The sequence below is a fragment of the Perca fluviatilis genome, chromosome 12 (genome assembly GCF_010015445.1).
Source record: "Perca fluviatilis chromosome 12, GENO_Pfluv_1.0, whole genome shotgun sequence".
Taxonomy (NCBI): Eukaryota; Metazoa; Chordata; class Actinopteri; order Perciformes; family Percidae; genus Perca; species Perca fluviatilis.
The window spans coordinates 5,989,617-6,010,345 of record NC_053123.1 but is presented as its reverse complement, the minus strand read 5'-3'; the positions used below and the strand labels follow the sequence as shown (position 1 = coordinate 6,010,345).

The window sequence follows — 20,729 nt, the reverse complement described above, 5'->3', positions numbered from 1 at the left end:
ATGAACACTTGCCTGCTCTCTTCAGCTCTCTGTTGCTGCTGCTGCTACCTGCAGTTAGACGAGTGCTTAGGGCCGTCTATAAATTACTACACCGAAAAGAGTTACAACAAAAATATTTATTAATTCAATGATTAAATAAGGTAATGTCTCCAAACTTACCTCAATTATTACTTGTTTCCTGCTAGTTATATTACAGCACTTACTTTAAAAAATAAGTTAAATTAAAAAATATATTTCGGTGTTGTAATTTGTAGACGGCCCTAAGCACTCGTCTCACAGCAGCAACAACAGCAGAGAGCAGAAGCCAGCAGGCAAGTGTTATTTACATAAACTTCTGGTGTTCTTACAAACTTTCCAATCCATCGTTTTATGAGTGCATAACCTATATATACTAGTGTAGACCTTTGGTATCATTTCGGGCATTATTAGTGGGGTCATTTAAGAGATACAAACGTGGTCCATTAGCCCCGCTTAAGTTATTCAGCGGCTAACGCTACTCTTAATCGCAACCCCCTAATGTTCAATCTTAGGTGAAAAAGCTTCTGGGTGTGTTTGGCTCGAGGTCATGGTGCAAAGGAGCCCTAGGGTGAACTTGTCCAATTATGAGAATAATAGAATATGAATAATGTCAGCTCAGCACATCAGAGCCCCATAGTGCTGGGCATCTCTATCTTCCAGGTGGTGAGATTAACACAGAGAATTGGCAGGAAGAGGGTGGCAATGATAACGGGCGCTATTAACATAATCAGAGTGGTGAGCAGGGGGTCGTCCACGTGTCCACACAGCTTAAAGTACATCTCATGAACCTCCAAGAAGACCGTGTCTACCAGAAATCCGTGACCCCGACACCGAGACCCATTTGCCGAATTATCCACGCAACTCTTGAGTTGGTTGTAGATGCTGCAGAGGAAGAGAGCAAGGCAGAGCACATAGTTAAGATCTCAAGGCTCAAAATGGTTCCAGCTGGTGATGGCCAAATTAAATCTTTGTGAAGCATTTTCTTTATTTTCTGAGCCCACTAGATGGCGCTCTCTGTTCAACAAAGGGTTGAGAATACACTGAATTGCAATGCCTTAGGCCTTTCTCTCAAAACCAAGAGCGCCATCTAGTGGGCTCAGAAAATAAAGAAAATGCTTCACGAAGCTTCATTTGGCCATCACTAGTTCCAGCTGTCTGGAGGATTTCACTACTTAACATCTGACGTTTTGAGAATTGAAAGTAGTCTATTGTCTAAAAAATGGATCTTGCAAATTCAAGTGTACAGTGGACATCATTACTGCATTTAGATTTCAATTATTACGGTACAGTTGCATGGTGAAGCAATACAAACATCTCACATTGGTAGACACTTACTAACAGCATTGCCATGCAACAGTAACTTAAATTGGACAAAAATACAATGAATGCATCTTCATTGCGTTGTACTACTGAACTCTAACATTTTTTCAAGTCTGGATTCACTTTCATTTCATATGGAAATGAATGGAACAGGGTCCCCACGGTCTTGGAAAACCTGGAAAAATCATGGAATTGTGTTGTGTTTAATGTAGTCTCGCTTTGCCAGACCTTCCTCCACAGCGCTGCGGAGGAGGGTCTGGCTAGTCCAAACAGCATTCCATGTGTACGTTCAAAAGTTGTTTTAGATAACTCAGATAGGACAGATAGTCTAGCTAGCTGTCTGGATTTACCCTGCAGAGATCTGAGGAGCAGTTAACCATAGTCCTCACAAATCCACCGGAGGTTAGAATTACAACATAAAGGTAGAGGAAGGTAACGGACATCTGGCCGAAAGGAGGGACATCCGGCATAATTTCTGGCTGCAGCGGAGCAATCCCGGAAGTGGAACGTCGTGGATATAGACTATGTTTAATGAAATTAATTGTTAAAATAATATTGCATGGATAACCTTCCTGGTATTATTGTCTGCAGCTGTGAAGTAGCTCTAGGGCTTCGATGTGGGACAGTTTTGTTTTCTTGCACATATGTTTCTTAATTTCCTTCCCGCGCTCCATCTCTCCCTTCATGTATGCCAGCTAGCTGTCATAATGTTTGAATCTGATAGGTTTGAATAATGCCGGGCAAGTATACATTTGATATTTCATGTGTTATATGTTGCAACCGGTCATGGACATTTTTATTATGGGTCCTTGAAAAGTAATGGAAAAGTTTAGAAATGTTCTCCATGAAAATGTGTGGGAACCCTGATGTTTTTAAAGTGGTCACTAATGTACCTATATATTTTGGAGTTAATCGGCAAAGATTGGCATGGTCCTTTAAAGCGGCAACTTCAATATTCAAACTAAGTATTTTAAGATAAAGCAAATCGAGCCAAAAACATCTACCCTTCCAAGCTTTTTATTAATGGAGAAATCAACCACTGGTGTTTACAGGCCGCTTACATTTCACTGTTAACTTGATGTCCTCTGGGTGGAGAAGCAACCGTAGCCTCACCAAAGCAGCATAAATCGCATGAGTGGTTGTGACTTCAAGATTCTCGTGTGGAAAACATCCACCGAGATTCAATTGAGCCTGACAGCTGGAAGCCTGATCAACAAGCTGGGCTCCTTGTGATGACGGACACTCCACCCTAACGCACCCTTTGAGCTGTACAGGAGCTTAGCCTCAAAGCATGTTAACAGTAAAATATGGATTACTACAGCCATAATTAAAGCAAAAGTCTCCACAAACAACTGCTGTCTGGAAATATGAGCCCAGGAGCAACAGTCTAGCATGTTTTCATTAAAAGTTGAGCAAGTAAGCTTAAACTTTGACCAGCACCAAATGTATTCAGGAAACAGGAAAGTATCTGCCTTTCCCATGACTAAATGTCATATAAAGTTTTATTGAAAAGGCCACACTCTGTGCGTAATGTTGCACTTTATCCAGCCTTTGGTTTTCACTCACTGGGCTCTACAACGTTAAGCTCAGGGATGGCTTTCTGCAACACGTGCATGCCAAGGCTCAAACAGCAACCATAACACAGACTCATAGATAGGCACGGTGCATATTTGTAATACCATGTGTTTGCCAACTACATACAATTTATTATTAATGCAGGGATTTCCTGATAAAGACATTTTTGGCCCCCCACTCCTGATCTGAGTCCTTTAATATTGTGTATCTCCAATCTGATCTGATACTGATATTAAATTCAGTCAAAGATCTAAAGCCGGCGTCACAAAGCCCTTTAGCAGTTTAAAGGTCCCATGGCATGAAAATTTCCCTTTATGAGTTTTTTTAACATTAATATGCGTTCCCCCAGCCTGCCTATGGTCCCCCAGTGGCTAGAAATGGTGATAGGTGTAAACCGAGCCCTGGGTATCCTGCTCTGCCTTTGAGAAAATGAAAGCTCAGATGGGCCGATCTGGAATCTTCTCCTTATGAGGTCATAAGGAGCAAGGTTACCTCCTCTTTCTCTGCTTTGCCCGCCCAGAGAATTTGGCCCACCCATGAGAGAGAGAGACATCATGGCTTTCAAACGAGCAAAGTGGCAGTTGGTCAAGGCCACACCCCCACCCTCCACCTTGCCCCCTCTCTCCTCCTCAATAGCTACAGACACAGAAATGGCACATCCTAAGGAAAGCTCATTGTGGGACTGGCTCTAGTGGCTGTAATTCTGCACCAAGGATGAATTTTGGGAAAGAGACTTCAGATACAGTATTAGGGGACCACTAAGATCTATATAAAAGAGACTTCAGATACAGTATTAGGGGACCACTAAGATCTATATAAAAGAGACTTCAGATACAGTATTAGGGGACCACTAAGGTCTATATAAAAGAGACTTCAGATACAGTATTAGGGGACCACTAAGGTCTATATAAAAGAGACTTCAGATACAGTATTAGGGGACACTAAGGTCTATATAAAAGAGACTTCAGATACAGTATTAGGGGACCACTAAGGCCTATATAAAAGATACTTCAGATACAGTATTAGGGGACCACTAAGGTCTATATAAAAGAGTCTTCAGATACAGTATTAGGGGACCACTAAGGTCTATATAAAAGAGACTTCAGATACAGTATTAGGGGACCACTAAGGTCTATATAAAAGAGACTTCAGATACAGTATTAGGGGACCACTAAGGTCTATATAAAAGAGACTTCAGATACAGTATTAGGGGACCACTAAGGTCTATATAAAAGAGACTTCAGATACAGTATTAGGGGACCACTAAGGTCTATATAAAAGAGACTTCAGATACAGTATTAGGGGACCACTAAGGTCTATATAAAAGAGACTTCAGATACAGTATTAGGGGACCACTAAGGTCTATATAAAAGCATCCAAAGAGCACCATGTCATGGGACCTTTAAAGCATTACATGCTGCACCAAATGATATGGCGGTATGGTACATGCTTCCTGTCTCTTAAATGGGCGTGGCCTCGTTTGAAAGTGTAGTCAACATGTTGTGGATGGATGAAAAGTTATATTTGCACAATTTATTAATATTTTGAGCTAAAAAATATATATATATATTTAGCATTACGAAAATTTGTTTTGTTATGGCATTCGCAAACGTTAGTAGATCGTTATCCGTGTTGCCAGATTTGGCTAGAGTTGGTTCCTGAGACAGAAACAAGCCTCAAACATTTGCACAACCGGATTTGTGCTTCTGAAAAAAATCCATTTCATGGTCAGAATGTTCGGGAGATATGTGGCCTGTTACAAATGGGTCCAATATTTACTTCGGTGACGATGGGGTAAAAGAATTGGTCATAATCTTTTAGAAACCTTCACTTCCCAACTCCCATTGGAATCAAAACACTCCGGGACCGGCCACTAAAGAGTCTCCTAAAGAGGCGTGGCAGTGGAGAAACTGACGTGACACAGATACAGGAAATTATTCTGAGTTGGGGCGTCCCGGTTCTTAACCGTCTGTGCTTAAATGTTGCAATAACAGCAGTAGCTTATTTTTCACGAGCTACTTGATCCAAATACCGGAGGTCCTGGTTCAAAAACATTAAGCCTAAATTATTGATATAGAATTGAATATTAACTGGGACAATGTGACTTTGAAAGAACCCTGCATTTGTTGAATGATGACAAAAAGACTATAAATAAAAAGTACCGTTTTCCAGTAGGCCATGGGCACCTGTCCTGATAGCCACTTGTCTCCATGCTCCTGTTGAAGTCCGACAGGCACTTGTCAACACCGCTATCAAACATGTCCCGGTCACATGGTGGAACAACAAATTTCGCAGCCGTTCCTGGAGAAGACAGCATGAGTGAGAGTAACAGTCCGGACAAACAGCTAACATCATAGACCCAGACAGTGTTGCTTAATGTCTGTTAGGTTGTCAATAATCTATACTAGAGATAACTCTAGTATGTGATTTGATACTATAAATAAAATTGAATTGAATTGAATTGAATTACTAAGAGGCAAAGTGTGAGAATGTGGTTGCCACATGTTTTAGAAACACTTGTACACACTGAAATACCTGGAAAATCAGCCCGTTCTCATACGAACTCGTAAAATAAGGACGTTTGGACAGTGGCTGTCAGCATCTGATGCGACGACAAAGGCGCCCTTCAGCGTGTTTGTTTAACGCACTGGGGAGAGCCGCAGTTAGATAGGATTTAGCGAGTAGTATGTAAGGGTGGTGGATGGGTCACACACAGGACTTTCACCCAGGAGACCCGGTTTGCGTCCCGCTTGTCATGCTTGCTAGAGCCGCTTTTTAGAGTGGCTTTTTTCTTTCCTCCCGCGTGTCACAGAACCGTACGCCCACCCACGACCCTTTCCTAAACCCAACCGTCCCGTTCTTCCTGCGTGTCACGGAACCGTTTAAAGACTCTATTTGTCCATTGTTTATTTCTAAAGAAACACGACAATTTACCATTACCTTGTACCTCACATTATGGCTCCGTAGCAGACGTTTTTATTAAAATAGGCTAACGATTGGGTCATAACCATGCGACTTACTGTATCATAGTAGAGGAATTACCGTATAGTACAGGATAAGCTCGCAGGCAGTTTCAACTTACATTAGCTGTTGAAGTTTAATTACTAATGTTAACTGACATTTTAGTTAGCAATAATTAGCCTGTGCCCATGTTATCTCCTTACATATACCTACACTCTCCGTCTCTGTAAGATTGGGAATGATTGAGATTTCTCTTGGCACAGCTACCAGAAGACTTCACACTTTCAGACAGGTTGCTCACGTCACATCTACGTCATCTCTCTCAGTTGGAGGCTGCGCAGTAACGCTCAGCGCTCACCGGAAAAGTGCTTCTAATATCCTTCACTGATCTCCGTCCAGAGACACGGGGTCTGTTGGTCCGGTTTATATACTGTCTATGATCACAGCCTGGTACTCTGCCGAGACAGCTGGTTAAACCTCCGTCCTGTCCCCTCCTGCTCTCTGTGTTCACAAGGGAAGCCAATGCGGAAGGGCCTTAAACCTGTACATTTTTCAATCCAGCATGATGTTCATTTTATAAACTATGGTCCTATTTATTTTAAAATTGACGATAAAGCAGGGGATACTTTAGGGGCGGGGCTCCACGCCGACCTGTCAATCAGGACAGAGGCTTAGCAATGCTAACCATGGCACTGTGTACATAAAATAGCCATGAGCTTGTTTTTGGGTACACTTTGACCCTCTGTTTTCACTTCATCAAAGTTAATTGGAACGTTTTGGTCGCCTAAAAATTTCTTGTCCAGCGTTCTGCCATCCAAGCTAGCTAGCTAGCTAGCTGTGGCTTAGCTGGTAACTTAAGGAAAAGTTTGCCGATTTTCTGTTCTGCTGTGCATGCAGATAAATGGCATCAGTAGCCTACCCGGAGGTCCGTGTTTACCCACCCATAAATCTCCACCGGCTGATTTGCTTCAGAAGGGTTGAAAATCGTCAACTTTCCCTCTTTAGCGTTTAGCTTAGCGCAGGGCCATTGCAAAACAAGATGGCGCCGGCCAAACTCGAGGCTTCAAAACAGCAGTCCACAAACCAGTGTGTTACGTCACCGCTGCTACGTCCGTTATTCTTTGACGGTTTATGATTTTATAAGCTACAGCTCAACTCACAATTTATGTTGTTGTGTATTCTTCCGTTCTTTCTGTCCGAATATTGCAACAGAAAATAACAGCTATTTGATTTGAACCTGATCAAGTCAAACTTAAAACAGACCCAGCCAACATACTTTGTCAACTTTTATTTGGATAGTGCATCCCAAGTGTACGTTTTCTAACCTTTAAATCACTATGACAGCGCTTCTTGTTTTAGAGCTTAATGATGATAATGATCATTTAGACTTCAAACCCACATGATGATTTATCTTTTTGGATGTATAATGACTGCCAGTACCAGTACCTGGCTATATTGAAATTCTGGCTTACCTGTCCAGATGAAGATAAGTGCCAACAAGTATGCAGTCAACACCATCTATTAAAAGAACAATGGTGGCATTCACATAAATTGTGTCATTGAAGACCAGCTTTTACAACAATAATGCATGTGAAGTTTTTTTTTTTTTTTTACGTTTTTACATGCATACATAATGAAGATAAGATAAATGGACGCATTTGCATGAGTCGGAGTGAGTTCTCTGCCTCCTCTGTACAAACAACAAAAAGTAATTTTCAGAATGTTTGCTGTCTCACATTAGGATATCTGTCATGTCCAGGCACACAGGCAAACTTTCCAAAACTGGAAAATCCATTTTCTCCGCTTTCTCTCCCACAGTGATGAGACAGTATTTTGATTAAATGCATAGCCAAATCACAAAATCAACAAGCTGGACCTGCCACTGCTTATCACATTTAAAACTCTACCCTTACATTTCCAAAACAATAATAATTTTTTTTGTTGTTGGATTTTGAACATGTTCAAAAGTGCAGCTACACATTCTTAACAGAAAAAAAGCTCTATGAAACCGACATGGTGGCCATCTGCTTCCTGGACATTCCCACAAAATAAATGAATTTATCTCGTGGGAGGCAGACACTGGAAACAGATGTTACCAGGGAATGCAGTGAGAGGAAGATTTTCTTTTCTTTTTTTAATAAGTACATAGTACACATGTTATCTAAGCGCTTGTATGGAACAAATACACTGTAAATACTTTGAATATTTAAATTTGCAAGTTAGTTCTAGGTCCATATGGAAAATGAAAGACTGATAAAAATGTATTCATTACATGGATTGAATCTCTTCCATATGCTTTACCTTAAAAAAAATCAAAAGTATCAGTTATCAAAAAATGTAGCAATTGTATAAAACAGGTTAAAAATCTTAAAAAGCCCGCACTGATAAGCAAAGAAAAAATGCCCTGTAAGCACATACCCCAGCTTTTTAAAGCAGTATTGCTTCCTTGTGGATCCCTTGTATAATCCTTTATATATTAGAACCTGTGCTGAGGATAATCCAAATGGTTTGCCAGCCAACTAACAGATGCACAAGTGGTCACAAAAAGCCCCTTTCTGAACTGGTCCAGTGTTGTTATCAGTGCAACTCCGAGCTAATTGGATTGTGTAACAGCAATGGACAGGGTGCTTCCTTTCCCAGACTGAGCCTGGCTGTTCCCATGCTACCGGAAGACATGTTCCACATAAAGTGCCCCCAGAGACACTAAGAGGCCTTAATGTCAACAAGCCTGCATGGTGGTATCTCACAGATATAGTTAATGTTTATGTTTGGTGGTAGCTCTTGCTCCTATACAAGGTTAGAAGGGTGAGGGTTAAAGATCAGGGGGAGGACAACATTCTGCTGGTCCATGCACTGAGCAACAGGTGGGGAAATACCTTGTAAAAAAAACTCTGTTACAAGGTCATGCATAGAAAAGCAGAGTGCATGCACTAAGATGAGTGTTCATGTTCATGTTCATGTTTATGCTAATGTAAGATGCAGTTGTGGAAGAAGAATTAACAGAGCTTTTTGTTAGATTGTTTTCAAGTCTGCCGTAATACGATACTCTCCTGCTATATGAAAATGTAATTAGTCATGGGTTGATTCCTTCCTACTGCGACTACACTCTAAAAGCAGTACTTGTTCTGTGCAAACATACAGTACAGGCCAAAAGTTTGGACACACCTTCTCATTCAATGCGTTTCCTTTTTATTTTCATGACTATTTACATTGTAGATTCTCACTGAAGGCAACAAAACTATGAATGAACACATATGGAATTATGTACTTAACAAAAAAGTGTGAAATAACTGAAAACATGTCTTATATTTTAGATTCTTCAAAGTAGCCACCCTTTCATTTTTTATTAATAAGGGAAAAAATTCCACTAATTAACCCTGACAAAGCACACCATTTCAGGTGACTACCTCATGAAGCTCATTGAGAGAACACCAAGGGTTTGCAGAGTTATCAAAAAAAGCAAAGGGTGGCTACTTTGAAGAATCTAAAATATAAGACATGTTTTCAGTTATTTCACACTTTTTTGTTAAGTACATAATTCCATATGTGTTCATTCATAGTTTTGATGCCTTCAGTGAGAATCTACAATGTAAATAGTCATGAAAATAAAGAAACACATTGAATGAGAAGGTGTGTCCAAACTTTTGGCCTGTACTGTACGTTCCAAACATTAGCTGAAGCTACTTCATTGCTACTTTTAGTCTTTAAGTATTCATATCCTTTACTTAAATAAAAGCACTAATACCACACTGTAAAAATACTTACTGTTGTAAGTCAAAGTCCTGCATTGAAAATGTACTTAGAGTGTTATTGCTAAAAGTACTCAATGCAGAAAAATCTTCACATTTTAGAAACTGGAAACGATCCAAACAGTTGTGTGTTTAATGGTCCAATCATTTCAGCTGGACTTGTAGGCCGTTATATTGTTGGCTAGTTTCATTTATAATAAAACATCAGATTTTATAAACTACAAGCGTTTGTTTGCAAATGTCTCTTAATTTTAATTCCTCTGATATGGAGTGGAGTAGAAGTAGAACGTGGCATGAAAAGGAAAGACTTGAGTTAAGTAGGCTACAAGTACCTGACATTTGTACTCAAGTACAGTACCTGAGTAAATGTACTTAGTTACATTCTACCTACTACATTTGCCAGGCTGTTTTGCAAGGCTACCAGAAACAAACACACACACACACACACACACACACACACACACACACACACACACACACACACAAACATGTACAACCTGAGGCAGTTTCCAGTTTCGGTTTCACCTGAGACTCATGTCTGTGGAAACACACAGAAACCTGGATGATCCCATCCATGCTCAGCACTTCCAATACCATCTAGAGCAGTGTTTCTCAAATGGGGGTACGCGTACCCCTGGGGCTACTTTAGAGTAGGGTTACGTGAACTTTTTGCAAAATGCTCATTTAAAAATATGTCATGCATAAGTCCTAAAATAATTATGCTATAATAATGAATGAATTAAGTGATGGATTGCGAACATTTGAAATGTAGCATTTAAAGGTTTTTCAGTTACAAGGTTGTTGTTTAGTAAATCTATCACTGCCGACACTGTATTGTTCCTCTTCATATAGATGTAAAAATGTTTTTACGCTGGTTACGGGGTACTTGGCTTGAAAACGCAATTCAAAGGGGATACATTATTGAAAAAAGTCTGAGAACCCCTGATTTAGAGATTCACATACTCAGATGTGAAAATACAGCTGTTTTACTTGCATTTTGGGAAACTTTATTGAATTACATCCATTACTGGATGCCTGCCTCAACCTTTAGTTTATACTAATCCTAACCCTAATTACGCTATCGGGTCTAAGACATTTTGTCCAATATTTGTGTTTCCTGGTCTCTTTGTGTAATGATGCTTGTATAGCCTCAACCATGTTATGCACAATAAGTTTTCTTTCAGGACAACGTGGGCTAGAGTTTTTGATAAACCAAAACTGTAGCATTTAGCGATTTATCTTTGTATCTATATGTAAAAGTGAGAAACCTCTGTGCGTGTGTTGGGAGTATAGTGGGGAGAACAAGTATTTGATACACTGCCGATTTTGCAGGTTTTCCCCCTTACAAAGCATGTAGAAGTCTGTAATTTTTATCATAGGTACTCTTCAACTGTTAGTGACGGAATCTAAAACAAAAATCCAGAAAATCACATGTATGATTTTTAAGTAGTTAATTAGCATTTTATTGCATGACATAAGTATTTGATACATCAGGAAAGCAGAACTTAATATTTGGTACAGAAACCTTTGTTTGCAATTACAGAGATCATACGTTTCCTGTAGTTCTTGACCATGTTTGCGCACACTGCAGCAGGGATTTTGGCCCACAGACCTTCTCCAGATCCTTCAGGTTTCGGGGCTGTCGCTGGGCAATACGGACTTTCAGCTCCCTCCAAAGATTTTCTATTGGGTTCAGGTCTGGAGACTGGCTAGGCCACTCCAGGACCTTGAGATGCTTCTTACGGAGCCACTCCTTAGTTGCCCTGGCTGTGTGTTTCGGGTCGTTGTCATGCTGGAAGACCCAGCCACGACCCATCTTCAATGCTCTTACTGAGGGAAGGAGGTTGTTGGCCAAGATCTCGCGATACATGGCCCCATCCATCCTCCCCTCAATACGGTGCAGTCGTCCTGTCCCCTTTGCAGAAAAGCGTCCCCAAAGAATGATGTTTCCACCTCCATGCTTCACGGTTGGGATGGTGTTCTTGGGGTTGTACTCATCCTTCTTCCTCCAAACACGGCGAGTGGAGTTTAGACCAAAAAGCTCTATTTTTCTCTCATCAGACCACATGACCTTCTCCCATTCCTCCTCTGGATCATCCAGATGGTCATTGGCAAACTTCAGACGGGCCTGGACATGTGCTGGCTTGAGCAGGGGGACCTTGCGTGTGCTGCAGGATTTTAATCCCTGACGGCGTAGTGTGTTACTAATGGTTTTCTGACTGTGGTCCAAGCTCTCTTCAGGTCATTGACCAGGTCCTGCCGTGTAGTTCTGGGCTGATCCCTCTCCTTCCTCATGATCATTGATGCCCCACGAGGTGAGATCTTGCATGGTGCACCGGACCGAGGGAGATTGACCGTCATCTTGAACTTCTTCCATTTTCTAATAATTGCGCCAACAGTTGTTGCCTTCTCACCAAGCTGCTTGCCTGTTTCCCTGTAGCCTTGTGCAGCCTTGTGCAGGTCTACAATTTTATCCCTGATGTCCTTACACAGCTCTCTGGTCTTGGCCATTGTGGAGAGGTTGGAGTCTGTTTGATTGAGTGTGTGGAAAGGTGTCTTTTATACAGGTAACCAGTTCAAACAGGTGCATTTAATACAGGTAATGAGTGGAGAACAGGAGGGCTTCTTAAAGAAAAACTAACAGGTTTGTGAGAGCCGGAATTGTTACTGGTTGGTAGGTGATCAAATACTTATGTCATGCAATAAAAAAAAATAAAAAAAATCATACAATGTGATTTTCTGGATTTTTGTTTTAGATTCCGTCACTCACAGTTGAAGAGTACCTATGATAAAAATTCCAGACCTCTACATCTTTTGTAAGTAGGAAAACCTGCAAAATCGGCAGTGTATCAAATACTTGTTCTCCCCACTGTAAATCTGAATCTGCAACGTAGTAACATGTCTCTGTCTGGTAAATGCAGCAGCACAATGTTTTTCTCTGAAGTCAGTAGGATATGGTTGAGTTGCATAATAGATGTTTTGAGGCCCTTTTGGGGTACAATAGTTCTGGAGAAAGCTGCAAGCAGCAATACAGGAGGCCAAGACATATACAAAAGGCCAAGATATCGCCCTGTGGCGCCTGGGTAGCTCAGCTGGTAGAGCGTGCGCCCCATGTACAGAGGCTCAGTCCTCGCCGCAGCGGCCACGGATTCAATTCCGACCTGCGGCCCTTTGCTGCATGTCATTCCCCCTCTCTCTCCCCTTTCATGTCTAAGCTGTCCTGTCAAATAAATGCCTAAAATTCCACACACAAAAAAAGATTTTTAAAAAAAGAAAACAGAAATCGCCCTGTTGCAAACAGGCACGTTTTGAACGGGAATTGCACTAGTTAACAAAATATAAACTCAAACAAAGGGCACATAATGAAACTCGGAATTACAATGAAACTACATTAAAACTGGGGCAAAATAATATAAAAAAGGCAACCTCACAGCAAGTTACCAACTCCTTCCTCTTCTTCTACTTGAGGCACTTTAACATCTCAGCCTCACTTAAATGGAACATACCACCTGTGAGGTACACTGAAAGAACAACATTAATAGTCTGGATCTGAAAAATACCATTAGACTTACATAGATCAGTTACTGCTGAGACTACCATATATATATACAGCTCCTCCCTGCTGAGAGGACCTGATCTGGCAAACCTGTATGCACTCTCCTTGACTGAGCTGGTGAGTAGCTGATCAAATGCTAATTCATTGAATAAACTGAAAAATGTTACTGAAATTAGGGATAACGCCGAAACACTGTTAATGACGGGAACAGGGCCTAGTGAAAAGGGAGAAAGGCCGCCTGTTCACAAGGTTTTATAATCTTGTGAAAAAAACAAGCAAAAGAAACCCTTTCCTGGACTAATCCCCCTACTTTAGTAAAAATCCTTCAGAGATATTTCTTTCTACAACCTTGTCAGTCTCTTAATTAGTGCTGAATATCGGAATCCTCCCAAATATAGGCCTCCTTTTACACTTCTCTCCTATGAATTATAGCCATGGCTGAGGGAAATGACTGACTGTGGAAAATGTGACCACCTTTCTTTGGTATTCCATTTGTCTCGACTAAATGACTCTTTGAAAGATGGATCATTCAGGAGCCCAGTTACAATATCTATCAGCACTGAACTATCAGGTCGTTCCGCTGTAAGTGTAGAATTAAACGTTCCGACATTGTTCAGCTATTGCCCACTCATTTGGAGTTGCTAAGCAACGTGTACACACAATATAATCATAATGCATTCGTGAGCGGAGGAATGCTGAGAAATGGTCATAAGAAAACATTTCCATTTTCCTAGATTGAAGGCATAACGGTGTAAGTGACGGAGCAAACAGAGTACACAGCATAGAAGGTGTGGTATACGCTCTGTGGCTGTGAAAAGCAACATGTGTGCTGTTTAGACAGTGTCTCTTATTGAAAGTCATGGAAAATGTTTTGTCAGGTAGGAACAGCGGTGAAAGAAGTATTCAGATCATTCACTTCAGTACAAATACCCAACGCCACACCGAAAATACTAATATAAGTTAAAGTCCTCCATTGAAAATGTTACTTAAGTCAAAGTATGTAAGTATCATCAGGAAAATGTACTTAAAGTATTAAAAGTAAACATTTTAGAAACTGTTTAATGGTCCAATCATCTCAGCTGGACTTGTAGGCTGTTATGTTGTTGGGTAGTTTTATTTATGATAAAACATCAGATTTTATAAACTGCATGTATTTTATGTGTAAAAATCTTAACTTGTAAAGTAACTAGTAATTAAAGCTGTCAGATTAATGCAGTGGAGTAAAAAGTAGAATATTTCTCTCTGAAATGTAGCGGAGTAGAAGTAGAAAGTGGCATTAAAAGAAAAGACAAGTAAAGTAGGCTACAAGTTCCTTAAATTTGTACTTAAGGACAGTACTTGAGTAAGGGTGGGAACAAGAGTAGAACAAAGAGGCCATGTACTGTTAACTTGATATTTGCCTTAGAAAGGAGGGAAAAATATAAAATCCTTGTTTTGGTCTGCAAAAAACGACTTAACTCTTTTTCCGCATATTTGTTTTGCACCAGCCACGTATCAGTGTGTATGTTGTGTAATTAACTGGTATTTGTATTACCCTGCTTTGCACTGGAGGAGATGTAGGGACCTACAAAAATACAGCTAAATAAATACAAAAGTGTTTATTTCATACTGCAAAATACATGAATAAATGGTGTTTTATTTCAACTCTGGGTAAATTCAATGAAAACCACATTTCCCATAATCCTTTGTTGACTGGGTAATCTAATCCAATCGGAGATCACTATGTTGGGAAGTTGGAAAAACGAGAGAGTCTGAGACGACATGAGAGAGAAACGTGTTATGAGCGAAGCAGAGCATAACTAACTTTAATGTCAACGTGACTGATGTTTAGACTAAAGTTCTTCTTAAGAATTGGCACAAGTATCATTTGGCAGCTGACAGTCGTGTGCAACTCGCAGTTTTTGTAACTTGTTATCCCGTAGCTTGAAGTGAAGTGCAGCCAGGTTAGCCCGGCGTTTGTTGTTTTTGTTATTAGCTTTGGAAAAGTGTTAAGTGTTAACTGTAAAACGTGGGCGTTTAAGATAGCACCGCCGGGGAGGGACAGTCAGTTGTAAACGCCAGCCGCAGCTTTCACCGAGGACAACCGGGAGAGGAGTTGAGAGGACTTCACTGGAGAACCGTGCTAATTAGCCTGTGGCTACTGCCTTGTAAAGAAGGACTCCAACAGCAGGACCTGCGTCGCCACCCAGACGGGTTGCTTGCAGCTGTCTCATCAGCCCAACTCCGCTGTTTTCTTCTTCTCTATCGCGGATCGGATGCGTGAGTAGGATCTGAGGATTGATTCAAATGTGAACCAATTTAAGGGGCCCCAACGGTAAATGGGCGGCGCCCCCGAATTTGGGGGCCTCTGCCACGTACAAATGATGCTATTTCATTATATAGCTACACTCATCTTAATCATTGCATATTTTAATGAGCTTGCAGATACCTGATTGTCAGTGTAGTGAGTTAGTAGTGATTTGGGCTTTGTGTGTTTTAGCCCTAACAGTCTGTACATGGCTTTTTAAAGCCACAACTATTCCTGGCAGATCAAAACTTTAAATACACCTTTCATATTACTAGAAACATAAATGCACTCATATTAAGCTACTGCAGTATGGAATGCAATTTTATTCAATATTACATAAATGAATAAATGCATACATAGATTCATAAATACATGAATGAATGAATAAATATGCCTTTTGAAATACATCATGAAATAAATAAATACATAAAAATTAAATAAATGTAAATATTCATATAAAAATGAATCAATTAGTTAAATAAATATATTAAAAAGGTTTTACTTTTAATTATTTCAAAGAGCAACTCTCTCAGACCACTGCTCGAATGCCTGGATGACATGAAGGCCTGGATGGCTTCTAACTTTTTAAGTTTTAATGAAACAAAAACGGAAGTGATGGTTTTTTGGTGTCCACACACTGGGACCCCTTTTGTCGACCTGGGTCCCTTGGCTCAATATGTCATATGCCAACCGTTACCAATTTAGGGGTTAAAATTGACTCCGATATTAAGCTTGACAAACAGATTGGGGCAGTGGTTAAAGCAGGCTTTTTCCAATTATTGCAGTTAGCCAAAATAAAGCTGATTCTTACTAGGCAGCACTTTGAGACAGTAATACATGCCTTTGTGACGACTCGGTTGGATTACTGTAAAGCCCTATATGTAGGCATCAGTGCCGCATCAGTTGCTCGTCTTCAGATGGTGCAAAACGCTGCGGCATGTCTCTTAACTGGAGCACGTAAATATGAGCACATTATCTGGCTGCCTGTATATTTTAGGATCCATTTTAAAATTAATTGACTTGTGTTTAAATGGTCTTGCCCCATCCTACCTGTCCGAGTTGCTTTCACTGAACTACTGCGCCTGAGTGTCCCTAAAACGAAGCGGAAACTTAAAGGGGATTGTGCCTTTGCTGTGGCAGCTCCAAAAATATGGAATGAGCTACCTCTGCCTATTAGACAGGCTTCTTCACTGTCTCATTTTAAATCTCTTCTTAAAACCCAGAAAAGGCCCAGATTTTTTTTTTTTTTACTGTGATACTGTTTCATGTTTTAAATGTTAAATGTTGTAAATGTTTTAAATGATTTCTACTTTGTTCTGTACAGCACCTTGTGCAACGTTGGTTGCTTTTTAAAGTGCTTTATGAATTATATTAATTAATTATTATGAAAAATACATTTTGACATTTTCACAACAGACCCGTGCTCTGTACCCAGCCCACAGTTGCCTATTCTGGGGTAACTAGACCACCAACAAGCCCCGTGAGCTGCCGATCGTGGTGCTCTGTCAGGTCAGCGCTAGTTGATGGTTGAGTTACCCCAGAACAGGCAACTGTGCGCTGGGTACAGAGCACCGCGAACTGCCGGTCGTGGTGCTCCGTCAGGTCAGTGCTAGTTGATGGTTGAGTTACCCCAGAATAGGTGCGCTGGGTACAGAGCACGGCTCTGTTGTGAATGTGAGAGATAGCCCCGCCCCCCCTGATTTGCATATAAGAACTGGAAATAAAAAGCGATGGAAATCAATAAATGTGGCATTAGGAAATAAAAGTCCTAAATAATTCAATTCAATTTTATTTATAGTATCAAATCATAACAAGAGTTATCTCGAGACACTTTACAGATAGAGTAGGTCTAGACCACACTCTATAATTTACAAAGCCCCAACATTTCCAGCAATTACAGTAATTCCCTCAAGAGCAAGCAGTGCGACAGTGGTGAGGAAAAACTCCCTCTTGGGAAGAAAAGTCCCTCTTGGGAAGAAAATAATAATAACGTTTTATAATAATAAAAGTAATCGCATGTTATGAGTGAAACAGTGGAGTGGGGGCGAGTAAACCAGACAGAAGCTTCTCAAACCTCTTGTCAGAAAGTCTATTTCTTCTAGACGTGATCACCAAACCAGACTGAAAAGCTGCTCCACAGGAGCACTTGATGGTGTTGGAGTGTTATACTTCAAGAAAATGTACTTTATGTTTTGAAAACTGATGCAGAATCTGAAGGTCATAGGCTGACCTCAGGTAGTCCATGACTTCATTTTCTGCAGAGTAGGTCTCCTCTGGCTCTGCCTCAAAAGTGAAAAAAAGGCATCTCACCTTGGCTGGCAGATGTGGTGGGCACACTGGCAGGGCTCTGTGCTGCAGGAGCAGTTGTGCGGCGGCACTCTGCTGTCAGAAGCTCTTTAACTCGCTCCCTCCTACCTGCATCTCTCAGCCATTGGAGTTTGAATTTTGGACAACTGACAGCTGCGAGAAGGGCATCTTTGTCGTCCAGCACACCGGCAGAAAGAGTCTGGATAGCCTGAAAAATATAATTGATACGTTTATGCCTACAAGGCCTATTATTTAATTGAATTACTTGCAAACCATGCCTAATGTGGGACCAATATTATAGATTTAATTTTGTTTTAGGTTACTTACTGACATTTATATTTGGTTTAATCTTCTTTTGCAATGATAATGAATATTCTGTTCCATGTTCATGAATAGTGTGATGCAAGAAATTTTAACTAGCTAAAACGATGGAACATACCTGCACTGTGGCACCTGGAAGGCCTGCAGTCATCCTGGAGAGGGCATCTTTCACTCCCAGCTTGGCCTACAGAGTATTCAGCATTTCTGATGGATTTCTGGATTAGACGGGGACCCGAGGAGATGCTACTTTCATATCTTGCTAGCTTTTCAACATTACCAACCCTGCCTTTTTAAAATGTAAAAATTCAAGTTTGGGCTGGAAAGTGGGAAATTTCACCACGCAAATTTATGTCTTTTTTTTTTTTTTTTAAACTACCGCTCGGATGCTGGGAGAAATTTTCTGATTCTACACATAGTGGTTTTAATCAAAACAAAACAATTATATTAGAATTATATTCTATTATAACCAAAGATCTCAAGTTTACTCATTATGATTTACTGACATAGAGTAAAAGTGTTTTCCAACTAGCACTTCTTTATTTCTCGTCCTGTTGCAAACCTTTTCTTCCAGTCCAGAAATCTTACGTAAGTGGTAGAATCAGGCAAAGTGAGGCTAAATGGCCCTGACAGACGTGACTTCATACTCCCAGAGCAGCTGAGTTGAAGCGTGTTACACAGTGAGCTCCACTGACATCACACTGCAAGGCCGTAAAGCCTAGTGTGCATCCTGGGTTCAGTCAGGATGTCAGTCGGGAAAATATTTTGTGTAATGGGCGAGAAGTTTCCTGTTAATGTTAGTCTCTAAGAGGTGCAGCACTCAGTCAGTTCTATCATGTGGCTGTGTGTTAGTCCATCGTGACATCACATTTCACTACGTAACCATCATGCATGCTTCTCAGCTCCTTATTAGTGAGATTCAAATCCTATAATCCAAATTTTTCTGTTTCAACTAATGGAGCAAAATTAAATATGAAATAGTAATACTGTCTGTAATTATACCATATTTCCTTGCAAATTTCTTAAGACATTCAATATGTACAAGTAGAAAAAGATGTGCCTGCTGGCAACCGATTGTTGAACAGAGAGTGCCATATAGTGGGGCCTCCTGACAGAGCGAGACTACGTCTCCTCTGCAGCTTGTTCAAGCCACAATGAGTCAGGGCAATGCCAATAAAGCGGTCGCAAGTGTTGTTACACTTTGTATAGTAAGATACTTGCTACAGTTGCATTTCTAGTAGTGATGAAACGGCGAAAATCTTTTGAAAAACCGAGAAGATTTCAGAAGTTTGAGCCGCCCATGAGTGCTTCAACAGAATATGTATGTCGTGAACTTGAGACTGGAGATCTTCCCTCTTTTGTCAATTTCTATTGCCGGAGCTGTGTCATCGTTTAGAGGCGTCGGTGTCGCACATAATCAGCAGAGAAAAGCCTTTAGCCTGTCAGTGGCAAAAATGAGCACTTTTAGTAGACGTACATTGACGGCTGATAACTGCCCCATAGGGTTACATTGCAGCCCATTTCCCGGCTGCTGGCTGCAGGGCTCTTGCTCATACTGGACCAATTTCAAAAAAGGTAGTTCCCATTAGTCACTTAGACACAAAAACTGTCAATGTACATGTATTACATACAACCAAGACTTTAAAGGCTAGGACTAATTTACAACTCAGGCCTACAGTACTATACATACAATTAAAAAAGAAACAAAATGTTAGTAAGATCTGGGCTGAAAACCACTAACTTATTTTATCTTATATATTTATTTAATTTGTAACTCTATGTTTAGAGTTACAAATTGTTATGTATTGTTATGTAACTCCTATCAGAATATTTGAAGTTGTGTATTTTGCTTTTCTTACTTTAAATAAACACATTTTGGGATATAGCTATGTAGCTATATAGGAAGATTAAGGCATATTTAATCCCATTGAAGAATGAATAACACAGTCAAAGAGCACCCAGGTGAAATGAAAAAACAAACGTAGGAAAGAAGCACAGGAATGAGGTTTGCCCTACAGTATGTCACAACTGTCCCATCTCCATAGGGTTCAAGTAAACAGTCACTTGTTTAAAGCTGAAGGACAGCCGTGGTGTAATCATTTGGGTTTTCCAGGTGCATTTGGTAACACAGCACATTATGTTGACCACCACCACTGGCAAAAATAATTGGGCTACATAGAAATGGAGAGTAAATTTGGCCCCCTGGCCTCACCTGTAACTGAGTGCCAGCTGACATGCAGCGTATGAAAGGGGCCACATCACAGACACTCAGCACTGGCTTTGATATTCCCCAGGAAAGATCTGGTTTTCTACGGTTTGCTTTGACTTGAAGTTTCTTTATAAGGGGGTGTGCATGGTGCAGAGTCTGTTGTATTTGTTTGCCATTTCAGCTTGCAATGAACTTAACAAAAAGTCCACCTTTTTTCTCTTAATCTTATATTGAATTGGAATCTATAGGAGATTGAAGCATAATGTGGGTGTAATAAATCTATTTGTGCACAAATGAGAATAGGATTCCACTATATCTTACAACATAGATACATTTACACACATTTGTATCTGCACATATAAACCAAACCAAAATCAATCATTCCAGGATGTATTATTTGATGTAATGAGACCTCTTGTTCTTCTGATT

At 40.4% G+C, this 20,729-nt stretch overlaps 1 protein-coding gene across 1 annotated transcript; it reads right to left on the bottom strand.

Moving 5' to 3' along the window:
• Positions 1-603: 603 nt before the first annotated feature.
• On the bottom strand, positions 604-8,505 carry LOC120569363 (receptor activity-modifying protein 1-like). Its single transcript, XM_039817235.1, has 4 exons — positions 8,293-8,505; positions 7,347-7,392; positions 5,076-5,214; positions 604-900 (listed from the first exon to the last, which is right to left on the bottom strand). Exons 2-4 carry the CDS (start codon positions 7,390-7,392, stop codon positions 642-644), a joined length of 444 nt encoding a protein of 147 aa, XP_039673169.1. The 5' UTR covers positions 8,293-8,505; the 3' UTR covers positions 604-641.
• Between the last annotated feature and the right edge of the window lie 12,224 nt (positions 8,506-20,729).